Source organism: Clinocottus analis, unplaced genomic scaffold (genome assembly GCF_023055335.1).
Source record: "Clinocottus analis isolate CAN_PGR_092001 unplaced genomic scaffold, fCliAna1.0.p SCAF_17, whole genome shotgun sequence".
NCBI classification, from domain to species: Eukaryota; Metazoa; Chordata; class Actinopteri; order Perciformes; family Cottidae; genus Clinocottus; species Clinocottus analis.
The window spans coordinates 4,273,331-4,289,327 of NW_027175898.1; the positions used below are offsets into that span (position 1 = coordinate 4,273,331).

Below are 15,997 nucleotides of genomic sequence, written 5' to 3' on the forward strand. Positions count from 1 at the left end.
CCTCATTTTTCCTCCTAAAGTTTCCAAGTAGTCTCTGAATCGACTGAATCAAGCCAATAGGACAGCCAGCATGTATGTTGCCAGTAAAGAAAAAGACTGTACAAACAGCATATTGAAAACAAATGTGATAATATGTTTTTCTGACAGATGTTTTGGTTCATTTCCGTTACCCGCTGTTGTACTTCCATGAGACTGTCAACCAGATCCCCACTCACGAATGATCACATAGTAATCTGCATAAAGAAAAAGCTAATTATTATTCACACCCATCCTTGAGTGTCTGTGCATTACATCCTTATTAACACTATGGCCCAGTTAATGACTGAAATAAGTGAAAAAATACTATGCCTCTTATGCAATTAAATGACCTGTGCACTAATTCAGTAAATGCATCAAATAACTAATTAAAACATTTGACTGACAAAGCATTCTGGGTAATCTAATAGCAAAAAATGTGTTAACCTATAGTTTTATTATAAGTGTCAGTACATCACACTTTTAAAAAGATCCAAAATATGCACCGGCACTTGATTTTCATAACACATTGCTTATTTACTTGAAAACATTGTTATGGTTATGATTTAAACTGTTTGTCTGAGCTTAAATCCACATCAAATATAAAAGGAATGGTATCATACAATCTGACTCACAATATAGAAAACATGCAAACCAACATTATATGTTTATCCATAATCATATTTGTTATGGAATTATGGTATTCATGCATATGCATAAGCATAGTCCTAACTATACACAAAATACATGTGAAAACAGCAGAGATTCCCCAAGAGGCCAGTAGGAGATAAGGCAAAAGGCATTTAATACAATGTTGATACAAAGCTGCTTTACTTGTGAGGTACGTTTGTTCGATCATATTACAGAGAAGTACTTTTCATTCACATTTTTGCGTGTCTTTTACCTGAGTATTAGTTATTCACACATGTTTTCCTCACATATGTTTTGGTTAATATAACTAAGAATGAAAGAGCGCTAATACAGTAATACGTGTGCAGTATCACCAACAGGTCTTCAATCCTTTTGAATACCTGTGCCAGATGTGTAAAAAAGCCACCCACGTCATCTATTGAAGCTTAAAGTTGCATTTGACGACCTCATACAATGTAATCCAGGACACAACTATGGCCCGTTGCAGATTGCAGCGTATTGACCACCAAATCCCCAATTGATGCCTTAATCAATATGGCAGACGGGGTAAGTAGGCAGGGGAAGGCTGCATGTGTGACACAAAGCCAGGATTAGGCCTGATTAGGGCAGTTTCTAACATGTCCTGCTGATTAGGGGCCAGTGGATCTGACCGCTAATTAGCTGTGAAGTGTGGCTGGCCGCACAGGCAGGACAGCGGCAGGAGGAGGGGATGGCCGCCCAAACTCGCCCCCTCCCTTGTCCACTCACCACCTCCACAAAAGGGTCCGGGGCTGTTTGATTGGGCGTGCAGCATAGAGGAGAAGGGGAGTTGAAAAAGAGTCCCATTTCCCTTTTGCTGTGCCACTACCCCCTGCTGGGTGGAGTCAATGTACCCTTTCTGTGCCTTCGTATGACCAGCTGGCTACAGCGGGGCAAATAAACACTCCAGATCAACTGGCCAGTGTGACTCCCCTCTGAAACAGGGCCTTTGTCCCATGTGGATTGTGCCCTAATTGGTGTCCCTGAGACAAATTCTAAGCGTGATTGTTATTTGCACTGATGAGGTTTTAACAGACAGATAATACACAGAAGATACAAGTTACAAGTAAATAATGGACTCATGTTAGCCTGCTGGGAGAAGAGAGGGAGACTCCGCACTTTGTCAACATGCAGATCCTCTGGTTCTGGTTCTGGTCTACTTTCTGTTGCAAGTGAACTCAGCACGTAGAGGCAGCGTTCAGCTTTTCTGCTCCACATATCTGGAACCAGGTCCCTGAAAGCTGCAGGTCTGCCGAGACCCTCAGCTCCTTTAATTCCAGATTGAAGACTGTTTTGTTTGCTGCTGCCTTTAATTGAAGCAGACTCAAATGCTGCATCTCAATACTGCATTTTATTTCTTCAATTGCACTGCAGCTTTTATTGATTTCCTTTTTTCTTGGCTGTTTTAATCTTTTCTTAACTGTTTTTTTAAATCTGCATCATGTTTTGCTTTTAATGGTTTTATGTGAAGCACTTTGAATCGCCTTGTTGTTGAAATGTGCTATACAATTAAACTTGCCTTGTAGATTGTGGAGAAAAAAATCACAAAAACCCAAATATTATTATTAATAAAAAAACTTTTTTTCTTGAAATAAACCCGGCCTCTAGTAAAAATGCAATACCACACTTGTGTTTCCTATCAAAAGCTATGAGAACCTGTAGATCAGTGGTCTCTCCACATTTTTGGGCTATTATTTTCTTAGAATGAAACACTATTGATATGTGAATCATTCATGTACTACTGTGTCAAGTAGAGGGATTTTGTGGACTTTTTTTGGCCTGAGAGAAATCTTTTATTTCACAAGAAAAAAATCATAGTTTGAGAAGTCAGAAAAAGTACACTGCCACACACTCATATTCATTATATGCTCTGCTATCGCAGTATGAACTCATGACCTTCAAAGACCTTTCTCGCGAAACCTTTGAGTGATATCGACACTCGGTGGAGAACCACCGCTTCAGGCCTTAGTGGAAACCTTTTCCGAAACATATACCACAATTGTTAAATGTAACCTTAACCTACCCGAGATGAAAAAAACCTAAGAGTAATGAACCAGAAAATAAAGCAACCGCTTTTTGAAGCACATGGCATTATATTTTATGTTGTCCTAGAAAATGTACAAACTGACATTTAAATGGCTGTAGAATGACATTGACGTCACAAATACCTGAAGCGATCTGTGTATTTGCAGACGTATTCAGTTGTGTCCCCACGTTTCCTTTCCTTGGCTCCACCCGGAGACCACCTGACCACGGCAGCAACTCAAGAGGCCGACGGGAGAGAGAGTAAAGGAACATGGGATTTGGGGCGTAATCCTGTTTGTCCTCGGGGTCACATGCTCCACAGAGTTGGGATTGTCAGCTACAGTCTGGAAGTTTATTCGAGGGACAAACAGCAGTCTAATTGTAATTCCCTCTGGAGAGCAGTCAGTGTCTCCTGCTGAATGCTGGAGAGGAGACAGGTTGCTGCAAGATGATAATTGAAAAGAAAGTGGGTGGTCCTCTTTGGCCCCCGTGGCCCTCTGGGACGGTTATATTGAGACGCCTGCGTGTTTTGGAGGGGGCAGATTACAGAATGTTATATTTGAAGAAACGATTATGTCCTTCTGGGCTTAATTTGACAGACGTAGCTATTGAGTGGTGGCTGTTTCTGTTATCTTTCACCATTCATCTCAATTTGTGTGTTTGGCTGTTTGCTGTTGGATCATCGCCCCCATTAACCAGCTCTGAGAGCATTTTTAATTTTTTTTTCTTTCTTTTTTTAAGCGTCCTTGAATTCTCTAGATTGTTTTGTTTTTTTCTTGTACAATTTCTAACTCCCTTTAGTCTTTTTCCCCTCTGTTTTGTGTGTTTGCAGGTTGCACACCCATGTATCTCAAATTAAAATGCATGACTTGCACATGAACGCAATGATGGAGCGGTGAGATTGCGTCTATATAAAGAAAACAATCAAAGTAAATAAAACAAAGTAACACACACTTACAGGCGCACACACAGAGACAACTATGCCCCAGCCAGCGCACACTGATCTTATCCATTGCCTACCTTCATTGAACTGCTCTTCAGCCCTGGCCCTATTAACCAGTAATCCGCAGACTGGCAGCTGGCCATTACTGTGGCAACGGTGAGCTGGGAGAAAACTGCTTGTTGGTTCAAAAGTAAAGAGGACTGCTGTGAAGGACAGAGATGAACTCTTTTGTTCTGCAAATGTGTCTTTTTCATATTTCTGAATACATGAAAACCAATTTCTAACTCATTTTCACTTCAACTCTTTACATATTTGGACGTGACGATTAAATGTCTTTTATGCTCGTTTGATTTTTTTTTTTTTTAGTGGGTCGATTGAAACCCATTCCAAGGATGGAGTATAATTATATCATGTGTGGCCTTGCCGATAAGACAGACAAACAGAGGAGTACAGGAGTATTTTGAATGGCTTGAAAATCTCTTACAGAAAAGCTTTTCCTTCATGTCATGGAAAATGTTGGTTACTGATGTTTAGAGTCAGCCATTTCAGTGCGTGAGTTAACTCATTTCCCCATTTTACTACATTGATTTAGATTAGAAACATCTGATTTAAAATCTGTGGAATGACACATTTTACTAAACAGGTTAATGGTGACAGAAATGTGCCAGATATTTTGAATGAAAAGCATATCTTTTTGGGATTTCCCGACATGACAGTATTAAAAATACAACAAATTCCTCATGTGTGAAACACTATTACATCCTTGTAAAGTTTGAGCTTTGAATTGCTTCCCTCACAGAGGCCGTGCATCATTGCAGTTCAGGTGTACAATGAAGACACAACCAACTCAAACTAACATATGCTGTGAGGCTCTGGTGCATTGTGTGTCGTTGTGTCTGCTTTTGCATTTCCAGCATGTTTTGTCAATAGCACAAGACGGACAGGGTTGAAATGATAAAGAGAAGAAAGAGTATACATGGAGATGGCGTGTGAGGTGTCACAGGCCTCCCACACATCTCTCCCTAGTGAAGCAGGTCTTTCTCTAGCCTGCTGTCTCCGAGTCCGAACACAGTGGCCGCCTCAGTAGGGGCTCCACGGCCGTAATAGATTTTAGAATTGGCTAAACTCATTTTCTTAAAGGAGTTTGTGGGACTTAATGAGGCATAACTAATGGAGGTCCCACAATCATCAGTGCCATGCTGGAAGCACCGTGGCAGGACAGAGCAGCCATTGATTCTTGCTTCAAACCACTTGAGTTCCTAATCAGCTTCTTTGGTTGTGCGTTTCAGGCCTGACAAACCCATTGTTGGCCTGTGTCGCTGGAGGTCAGTAGTTATTAGTGGCAACTGAAAACAGTTTCTCTAACTACTTATGAGCGAATTGAATAACATGCATAGGGGGACTTGGAGGGGGGATTACTGGCAGTGCAGCGAGTCCGGCCGGCGCAGGAGAGAATGTGACATGGTTCTCTAATAAGGGATGCTGCCACACACACACACACACACACACACACACACACACACACACACACTCCTAACCTGGTCCTCCAAACCCCCTCACTGCCCCAGACATTTGTGAATAGTCTTCAAAAGGTTGCTTTGACACTGCGATGCCTCGTATTGCTAAAAATATATTCATAGTAAGCAATGGAATTAGCCAGTGCAAGTCCTAGGATAGCATATAATTGTATGTGTGCACGTATGCATGTGTGTGTGTGTGTGCGCGTGTATGCATGTGCTTGTGAGTTTAAGTTACACTATCGTCGAACCAAAGGCAACGGTGAAAAAATGTGGGTTTCATGTATTTAATTTCATGGAAATCTATTAGAGTGAGAATTGCTTTCTGAGTCCTCTGACCTTCTCGAAATGTTTTTTTACCACTCTGTAGGAAGATGATTATTTTCAGGCTATTTTTTTTTCCCGCAATTGGAGAACTTTCTGCTTCCCGGGGCAAAGACTTGCAGACTTGCAGTGACTCATTCTTTGGAAACCAAGCAAATCCAGCAGGCACAGGTTTGTCATAGAAAAGAGAAAGATTGTCTCTCCTTGGCAGAATGCGAGGGCAATACACTAATTAAAATCTCGCTGTGTGTCTCTCAGAACTTGCCAATTCAATGCATTCATTCGCACAGCGAAATGAAAAGCAGACCTCGCCTCTCCTCATCATTTCTCATGGGGCAAGTTTGGGGACCATTTCTGGGGAAGGAAGGAGAGAGGAAGCGATGTAATGTGTCGGAGTAAACGTTGCATTAACTTAATATCCACCCAGGGGGGCTATGTATATCATATGGTATCATAAAAATACCATAAATAACATGAAATCCTCTCTGTCGAGGAGCCCCATTGTTCTGTTTACCTGTGTGTCTTCAGGAACAATCTTACTCACCCACTATATTCCACTCCACAGCCAGGCCAGACTCTGCTTTTAGCTTTCTGTTTTAATTGCTTTTCTAGTTAAGACCAACAACACAAAGCAATTTCCTCATCCTGTTGTACCGGCAACTCCCCCCACCCTCCCCAAAAAAACAGTGAACTGTGTATGATGAGGGTTATATGTTTGCCCTAGTTCTATGCAGCCAATAATGTTAAGCCCTTGCCAATTAGCGCTCTCTGGGTTGCTAGGTCGCCATGGTCAATTGAGGAACACATCAATAGGACTTGAAAAGGTTTCTCTGCGATCAGACCTTCTGACATATTAACTAGAATAATGGGGAGGAAGGGAGTTTGGGGGGGGGGTGCAGAGGCTGAAGCCAGGCTTTCTTCTAAGTTCACATTTGGCAGTGCAACCTGTAATTACCTGAGAAGAATAGTCAAATCTAATCTTTACATCAGGGAGAGGGATAATCCTACAAATGGCACTCATTCCCCGCTCGGATGAAAATATCTGCTTATGTGTAAGAGTCAACCTTTCTATAATGCATGTTTTATATATGTGTGTGTGTGTGTGTGTGTGTGTGTGTGTGTGTGTGTGTGTGTGTGTGTGTGTGTGTGTGTGTGCACATGCACTCATTTGAGCCATTGTGTTGAGAATGTGTTGACCAGGGCGTCTATTTGCATGAACGCATGTGCACACGCGTGTGTGTGGGTGTTCTGCAGCTACGCGGAAGCAACGGCGCACTCATACGCTAACACCGTGGTGGTTGCAGCCTCCAAAAAACTTTCCAGACAGAGATGATGATGCCAGCACCAATTACAGTGCCCGGTCTGTCTCATATATCCTTACAAAGAGAGGTACCGCCCAATAAAGCAAGAGAAGCAACAGGCACAATAGACAGTGATTACCAAGCATAGCCTATTAGTGCGCCATAACTATGGCTATTGAAAAGAGAAAAGAATGGCTTCACCTCCACTTTCATTTCATGTGGCACACCGTCGAGAATCTTTGTTGACAGCTCATTCATGCCCTCAATTTAGGGACAGCATGTATCAGGAACACCTTGCAGCATCAAAGTGTATATTGTGGAATGCATTTCTCTTTTTAATGCTCCTATGAAACTCCCTTCTGATGGAGTTGTGGCGCTCAATCCAAATGTCAGGTGCATATTGGCTCTGATGCTTCCTTCGAGTGTCGGGATGATAGTGCATATACATACAGCTGCCAGGTATGTGAAGGGGTTGGAAATGGGGCCTCTCCAAGGTCCCCATTGAGACACACTGATAGCCATCATCATCATCATCATCATCATCATCATCATCATCATCATCACCACCACCACAGGGTGTCATCAGCAAGGGGATTGAGAAGTCATTTCCAAATGACCAGAGGAAATGAAATGTTCGGTGCTGTCATCAGATGATGGTGTAAAAACAGAAGAAAAAAAGTTTTGGAGGACAGAAGCAACATTGATAAGTGATGACCTTCAACACTTTGGAGTTTGTTTTACAAACAGTTCATCATCTTCAAAGACACTGATCAGAATGACGCTACTGTAAGTGTGTGTGTGTGTGTGTGTGTGTGTGTGTGTGTGTGTGTGTGTGTGTGTGTGTGTGTGTGTGTGTGCATAAAGTGTCTAAAGAGTGTGTGTTTGCAATATTAATTAAAAACTAAGAAGCTAAAAGTGAAAACATTGGAATATTGGTGATCTACAATTGGAATAAACACATAATATACATAAACACTTGCATTCTTTGAACAGTATTAATATTTTGTAATAATATTAATATTATTTTGTCAAACACTGACATTATAACAAGTTTTAGGTTCAAAATAAACGAGATCTAAATGATATATTTTTGCCACGCATTTAGATAATAGTAGAATATTCTCATTGTATCAAAAGAGCGTTATTCTTATTATAAATACTTCAAAAAGAAAATGACGGAGTTCCATACAGCTCTCAGTTTCAGGGTTAACGTGAGTAATTGTAATGTAATGTCTTAAATTAATTAATATTGACCAAGTTAAATTAAGAAGCATATTTTAATTGTTTTATTTGATTTTTGTAACTGATGGGAAGGAAACATTTATTTTAATATTTTGAAAATTTGACGACAGGCCTGTGCATGATAATAACAAAGATACGAATGATAATTTCAGTAACAATAATCTTAAGAATAAAAATAAGAGCAAAGGCAATAATCATCATCATAATAATAATAATGACATTACTGATAACAATAACAACACTAATAATAATATAATTAACTGTAATTCAGCATCATAATAAAGCGAGGCATGTACTTCATTCCTTTAGAGAATATTCGTTCTTACAATAATTGCTTGTAATTGTCTATTTTATGGAAGCTCGCATTCACAATAAAATTGATCAATTACATCGCGGCACAACGAAAGTCTGCGTCTATGAAACATAGTACGGTTCATATGTTTGATAAGAAAGTGATTTATATTGATAGATCAATGCATACATTAATGTCACTATAAAACCTTCTGGGAAGCTTTGGTGATTTTTAAAAGGGTGATTTCCATCTGAGACTCCTGCAGACTTCCTCCATGAAAGGCAGCCCTCCAAAATGTCAGCTGAACAATGCTGGCTCCCTCATCGACCTTGCTTTCCTGCTCAATTTGGTCTCAATCACAACATAATGAAATTGCACTCCAAAACAGATCCCTTTTTAAAAAATTAGTTCTTCAGGAATAGCTCTCACACTTCAAGTTATTTATTGTTAACGTTCACTTGGTTTTGAAACATATACAGCAGCCATCACGCATTTGCTCCTTTTTAACTTACAAAAGAATAAAGAAAACATAGAAGTGGACGCAATAACGATTATTATACAGTTAAACGCATTCCTGTGTGTTAGCCAGATATACAATTCCCTACTTTATTTAATAAGTCTAAAGGAATACATTAGTTTACAATATTAATATGATAAAATATCAGGTTATCCCCGTAAATAAGGAGTGGTGGCTTAGTGTACTTCAAACCTGATCCCACCTCCCCCCTCCCGAACTCAAGTGAAGCAGCATTCCTTTTTGTTTCAACAACATAGACTACGTTTAAAACATCATGAGGAAGGTCCAAAACATGGATTACAAAAGGTCCAGAAACGACATAATTGCTTTCAAGGGCAGCCATTTCTGTAATGTTCAAAAATAGACTCCCCTCTCAGAGATGTCAAGAAAATGTGCCCTGATCAGCTGGTGCGCCTCTGTGCGCCTTGTCCCTTCCAAACCAAAGGCCCGCGTTGTCAGACAGGCATTTGCGCGCGCGCGCGCGCACGTGTGTGCGTGTGTGTGTGTGTGTGTGTGTGTGTGTGTGTGTGTGTGTGTGTGTGTGTGTGTGTGTGTGTGTATATATATATATATATATATATATATATATATATATATATATATATATATATATATATATATATATATATATATATATATATATATTGTTGTGGTTGTTGTTGTCGTTGTCGTTGTTGTTGTTCTTGCATGGGCTCATCCGCAGGTTCACATAGAAAAAGTGAAAGTGACTGTACTGCTTGCAGTCCTACCACGTTCTGCCGTACAGGAGGTTTGAGCTGACCATGTTGCTGGTGTAATCTACAGCAGACGTGTCTATCTGGGCCATGTTGAGCTGGCTGTGCAGTGAGGGCGGGCTGGGCGACATCTCCTCCAGCTCCATAGCGTTCACCTGCTGCTGGCTCTGATGCTGGCCGAGGCTGCTGGTCGAGGACGCGAGCACCACTCCGGCCCCGTTCTGTTGCTGGCTTTGTTGCTGGCTCTGTTGCACCTGTTGCTGGTTCGGCGTCGGCGTGTTGGAGCCGTTCTGGCACGGTTTACCGTCCTTCACCAGAACGGGCACGGCCACGCGCCTCGGGGACTGCGCCTGCTGCTGGCACAGGTTACCGTCCTGTTGCTGCTGCTGCAGCTGCTGCGTCGCCTTGTCCTTGGCCTGGCGCTTCATCTTGTACCGGTGGTTCTGGAACCAGATCTTCACCTGTGTCGGCGTCAGGTGGATCATGCTGGCCAGGTGCTCCCTCTCAGGCGCCGACAGGTATTTCTGCTGCTTAAACCTCCTCTCCAGCTCGTAGACCTGAGCCTGCGAGAACAGGACGCGCCGCTTCCTCCTGGGCGCCGCGTGGAGGACTGGCATGGACTTGGACGGGTCTGACATTCCCGAGAGACCTCCCATGCCGCTCATGTTCATACCTGTGGAAGGTCCCATGAATCTAGAAACTTAGAAATATACATACATATATGTGCGTTCAATAAACAGAAGAGGAGAACACTGTTTCGCCTGAAGTAGTCTTTATTGATTATTGGCTGATAAGTATTGAAGCTGGAAAGCATTAGCTTAACAAAGCACACTTGATAATAATAATAATACAATAATAATAATAATGATAATAATAGCAATAATAACAATAATAATAAATGCTAATAATAAAAATATCTAGAATATAAATATTGTTTTGAAATATGTCCTCATGCCAAAGGTAAATAAGTCGAAGAAGACATGAAAGAATGATCTCCTTTTCAGTTCAACCGCCAGAAATAGTCATTTAAAATTAAATATGTCATAAAATAGTGCATTCTAGTTGAATTAACTTGTTATTATTAGCCCCCAAAGATAAATTAAATAGTATAATAAATCGATATATATATTAATCCCGGTACGCCTTCCTCCCTCATCGTTGAAATGTTTCTTTTTATTTGATTTTTTTTTGTTGTTATTAACGACGAAATAAAAATAATAAAATGTGAATAAGTGGCGTAACGAACTTACTTGTGGAGTATCTTGGATCGGGGTTGCTGCTGTACCACCCTGTTGCTGCTGCACTATTCCGCATGCTTTCCTGGTACGACGGGAGGTCTCCCATGTTTCCAATGCTTCCATTGCAGTATCCCCCCATTGCGCTGTGGGAGAACTGGGAGACGGTGTGCGGCATGTGGTACGCGGTGGCCACGGTGGCGTTGTGGCCCATGGTGTGCTGTTGCATGCCGGTCTGCATCTGAGGCTGTCGGTAGGCTCCCAGTGGAGAGGTTAGGTTCCCTGCGCCGTCCATGGCACTAAACTTCTTGTAGGTCTCCTCGATTGGACTCAAAATATCTGTCACTGAAAAAGGCGTAGTGTGCTTTGGGCTCAACGACATGATTCAGAAAGCAGGTAGATTTTTTGTGTTTGAGCAGATCAACCGTGTTGTTGTATCGGCTCTCTCCTTAGTGGATGTCTACGTAAGAGAGTGCTTGTAGAGCGCCTGAGATCCTATTGATCGCCTTGGAGAAGGAGGCGAGCCCAGGGCGCTCTTAGCCCGGGTTTATTGGAGCCAGGAGCCAGATTTACGACAAACACAGGGGGCGGAGCAAAACTCCTAAACCATCAAACAATAGTCATTGACATGTTGGGGGAAATAATTCATGCAAATACACGTTGCTCTATATTAAGTTGTAAAAACGACTGCACATATGTATGATTCTGTCCTTTCTGGCAGCTCTAAACAGGTGAGAATAACCCATTATGTTCTGCACATCAGCTGATCTGACCACATATGACTATTTTGCGTCAGGAGGGAATTCCACTCTTTCTAGAAACTTTGAGAGCACTTTGAACAGACATAAGGGCCACCGAGTATCATCAAAGAGGCACAATGAAGTTGTATGACCGGCTCATTTATGCTTCTTAAGCATCATTTTGCCCCAGCAGAAAGAAAGGGGACAAGTCCAAATGAGCTCAAAATGACAACGTGCTGAAAGGGAGCGGCAATAACCTGTGAGTATATCACCTAACATTCATAATCAGGTCAAGGGATGTACTAAACAGGATTTATGGATTATTTTTTTGCCAAAACTGATACAGTTTTGCTGACACCAATTCCACTTTTTCGTGGAAATGAATAAGGAAAAGTCACAGTTGTATTGATTTCTTAGGGGGGAAAAAACATTATTCACCCGACTTAATGCAATTGGGAGACACTATTCTAAGCATCAAACCCTCAAGTCTGCTCACTATGCACTAATAACACTCTGCAGTCTTGACCTGACATTGTAATCTCTGAGCAAACTGACTGGCGCCAGGGGAAGAATCAGAGGAAGACACACAACGGGGGGGTCAGGAGAGAAAAGAGATGCTCCAAACTGCTATAATGAACAGCAGTTAACGTAGCTTCTCATTGCATTGCCTATAACATGGGTCCTGTATGGATCTAGGACGCATAGACCATAACCATCCAAAAATGAAGTGGGAAAGCTGAACGCCTAAAATCATAACACCGATGATGTTTTTCATCAGGAGCAGGTGTTCTGCGTTGGGCTTATTTTGTACACGTGAAATGCGTTCCCATCTTCCTTTATTGGAAGAAGGAAGCACTCGTCTCCATGAAGCCACTAATGTAATTTAGCATGGCATGGAAGCAAGTAGCTGCCTGCCATAATTGAGCAGTTGAAGACGTGACATGGTCAGCCATCAATTAACGCGACGTATGAAGAACTCCAATCTCCGGTTAAGTTGATAGCCTCATTGTAATAAATCACATCTCAGTGTTCGAATGTTTTCCCATTTTGGTTGTGGTCGACAGATGCCTGCATGCCGCAGAGGATTTAATGTGAAGTGGTTGGACTTTATTGTTGTTGAGGTAAACAGCGTGCTCCAAAGTCAACTGGATTTGACCGAAAAATACAGAAAGGGGAAGGAAAAAAAGCATCCTAAAACTAAAAATGTGTTTGACCAAAAGTGTGTAAAACAAATGCTCACAGTAAAAAAAAACATATTTCTATCAGAGTATCACTAATAATAATACAAATGAACTTATTTCCTGTAAAATACATATTTCATACCTCCAAATATTCCCGTCCTTGGCCAGACGTCGGTGCGCCTCTTCCAGTCGTGCAGCAGCGGCAGCATGGTGTCTTTTCACGGCGAAGAGAAAGGTAGGCCTCGGCCCAGACCTCTAGCATTATGTAAATGAGGCAAACCTCTCAACCTTGTGGATTACTGAGTCAGAGAGCAGGACCCTGGTCCACAGACCCTCCACATTACGATCCCATAAAAATCCGGAGCTGGTTGGCAGCATGCAACGCTTTTGAGGGCTTATGGTGCACATTTATATAGTTGTCAATCTAAGTAAACTTTTTTTTTACTGCCAGTGAACGTGACCAAATGCAGCGGGGAGCACGGACGCGCCAAGGAGCCGAGAAGAAGGCCCAGCAAAGGTTTGTCAATAAATCGGACACATTTATAGCGAACATAATCATAGTATAATAATTAAAAAGCCGAATTTGAATTATTTTCCTTTTTTTTCTCCTCCGTTTTCTTTCCAGCTAGTTATGTTGATAGTGATATAGCTGTTTGCTGTTTGTGCACGCTGCAACAGCGTGTGTGATGAATATCATACAATATATTCATAGGATTTAGCTACACTGACCCTTGCCGCCCCAAGGAGAATAAGTGGAATCACTGTTGCTGCATGATGAGGAAACATATATTTCACCCCCGGAATTACGCACGGGCCGGTGTGTTTCTGTGCGGTGTGACTGTCTTCACCTGCAAATGCACGCTAAGAATTCGTCTCTTTGACTAACTTCAGGGTCAAATCTTTTCAGTAATTTCACTTCAAATATTTCACAAGCTTTAACAATGACTTAATTGCTTACATGCGAGTACAATTCTGTAATAAAAGAATGGCAACCAAGTGTCCCATGTGTGCCAAGAATTGCTTGTCACCACTAAACCATCTATTGTGTGTATTAATGATACGACTTATTGCTGCAAAATTGCCCTCTCAAAATAAACAGTGCTGACTGGGGGTATTTTAACCAATTTTACAGTATATGATGTGGAAACGTTCTTCGAGCCATTTAAGTGTTGTTGACCAGAACCAAATAACAAGCCATTTAATGTAGTTTATATTATAGAGACAATCTTTTTCCCGATATCATCACCCCCTCAGCTCAGCTCAGCACAGCAGATGGACCAAAGCGCCTGGTTGCTGAAGTGCTTTTCTCCATCTCGTCGTTGTTGGTTCAATACCCTGAGAGATGTGGAGAGATGGCTTAAGGGCCGGGGTCGTGACCTGCAACCTCAGCCACACACCGGCCGAGTGGAAGGAGCAGAAAACATGGGGATTTATTCAGTCTTACATCGCGAACTTAACTTTTAACTTTTTCTCTCAGATGCGATTTATAGAAATGAGAAAAACGGGAAGAGGTTCCAGATTTATGTTCAGATCATTTTTGGTGATTCAATAGTGATTAATAGAAACAAAAATAATGATATATTGCAGGTGACAGTGCAAGGCTATCATAAAACCAAAATCCAGTTTTAATCCTGTGTGCGTAATTTACGCACGACCTGTGAACAGACTGCACATATGGGAACATATATTATGTCTTTGTCTTGTGCATCTTAGTACACTTAATAGATTTATTGTGATTTATTATCTGATATGTTAACGGCACAGCCACTGAAATATTGCGTCTTGATGTAGTTCACAAGACAGAGCTAGACTTAGAAAGGATTGTGTCCAGAGTGATCACGCGCAGGATTGCTTCATTTATGACTGAAAATATACCTCAAAAGGATAAACATGAGGATAAACATAAATATACATACATGTACTCAATTAGAAGATAATGTTTAGGTATAAAGTCTCGTCTTATATTAAAAATTAATTTAATTTCTGGCAACAGAAACAGTAAAATACTTTTCTCATAATCCTTATTTGTAAAAATCAAATATAATTGCTAGCTATATAGATTCAAGTTGATTGCAAAATGTCTTGGGCTCTGTAATGCATTTTATTCCAAGATATTGAACGACTTTTGTCCTTTCTTGGAGCGTTATTACGCATTCATTACAATAAACCAATGCATTACAATTAACCGATGTTGAACCTTCACTGAAAATCAATCTTACAACACCACAAATGAAACGTCTTCCTCACCCTAATTTTAGGATTTGAGCCCCCAAACATCTGTATTGTGGCCGGACCAGTGGGTTTATTGGTGAGGACATTTGTGGCAGAAATTCCACACCTGCAAGTCAGTGTAGTACCATTTAGATCAAATACTTTCTCTCCCCTTAAATCCCCGAGCAGTGTGAGAGTAAAACGCGGGCAGGTGCATATCTTTCAGCTGCACTACTTGAAACAGTGCGGTTCCTCAGCTAAGTAGGTTAAAGGTCCTCCCAAGTGGAGAAAGTATGCGGCAGGCCTCTTGAAGACCGTATTCTTCTGCGGGAGTTTGCATTCATGCACAATTAATGTCGCTTGATGGACGAAATGATGCTAATAGGGCGCCAAAACCCGAATGTGGGCTTTTATTGGGACGCTGACTATAATCTGACAGCTGCGGAAAATGGTGGAGAATTAAAATATGTAATAGGATTAAAGAGCAGACGTTCTTTACGGTTCACTGCGGCACTTCATTTACCTGATTAAGTTACAGCAAAGGTTGTCATCAGACAGGGAACTGTACTAGGGAAGCCTATGAGGGACATGCTGAACATTGTTTATGTTTTTTTCCACTGGAAACTGCTGATTTTACTGTGTAACTTATGGGCCTGTGTAATTACTGGAGGCAGGTTTCTTGAATTCAGTGTGGGCTGAAGGAGCATTGAGCTTTCAAGCCACCAAAGTAAAAGCCACAGGGATGAAGCATGATACAATAAACTGCTGATGATAGAAGAGGCTGATTGTTTGATCTTTTGTAAAAGAGATCTAACTCATTTATGATCTTATCTTATTTTGGAAAGACATGTACCCTCTGCCGTGAGATTGCAGGAAATGAAGTCAAAGATGAATCAAAGAAATATATTAAATTTACCAGCAAGTGTGACTTGAAGCCACTGATTAATGTTTCTTTCACAGGTGAAATCTTATCAGTCTTTTTCAGTTTTAGATCAAGCTGATCAGCTGTCTCTGCAGTAATGTAAATAAAACACACATTTCTAAGAAAGCT

General features: G+C 41.2%; 1 protein-coding gene across 4 annotated transcripts; it reads right to left on the reverse strand.

Annotated features, from left to right (window-relative positions):
* Window positions 1–9,503: 9,503 nt before the first annotated feature.
* nkx2.4a (NK2 homeobox 4a) lies at window positions 9,504–12,945 on the reverse strand. Of its 4 annotated transcripts, none has more exons than XM_068580717.1 (3): window positions 12,878–12,945; window positions 10,830–11,159; window positions 9,504–10,252 (listed from the first exon to the last, which is right to left on the reverse strand). In XM_068580717.1, the coding sequence occupies exons 1-3, from the start codon at window positions 12,942–12,944 to the stop codon at window positions 9,591–9,593; spliced, it is 1,059 nt and encodes a 352-aa protein (XP_068436818.1). In that variant the 5' UTR covers window position 12,945; the 3' UTR covers window positions 9,504–9,590. The 4 variants fall into 4 exon arrangements, with proteins under 4 accessions (XP_068436818.1, XP_068436817.1, XP_068436820.1 ...); XM_068580716.1 differs by having other exon boundaries at window positions 9,504–10,279; XM_068580719.1 differs by lacking the exon at window positions 12,878–12,945 and having other exon boundaries at window positions 10,830–11,292.
* Between the last annotated feature and the right edge of the window lie 3,052 nt (window positions 12,946–15,997).

Bases quoted from the DNA above. Each gene is read 5' to 3' on its own strand.
- nkx2.4a (XM_068580716.1), bottom strand. From the start codon at position 12,944: ATGCTGCCGCTGCTGCACGACTGGAAGAGGCGCACCGACGTCTGGCCA. The intron at 11,160-12,877 runs GTATGAAATATG...CGCCTTTTTCAG, and splicing joins AAGGACGGGAATATTTGGAG to TGACAGATATTTTGAGTCCA. The intron at 10,280-10,829 runs GTAAGTTCGTTA...TATATTTCTAAG, and splicing joins CGATCCAAGATACTCCACAA to TTTCTAGATTCATGGGACCT.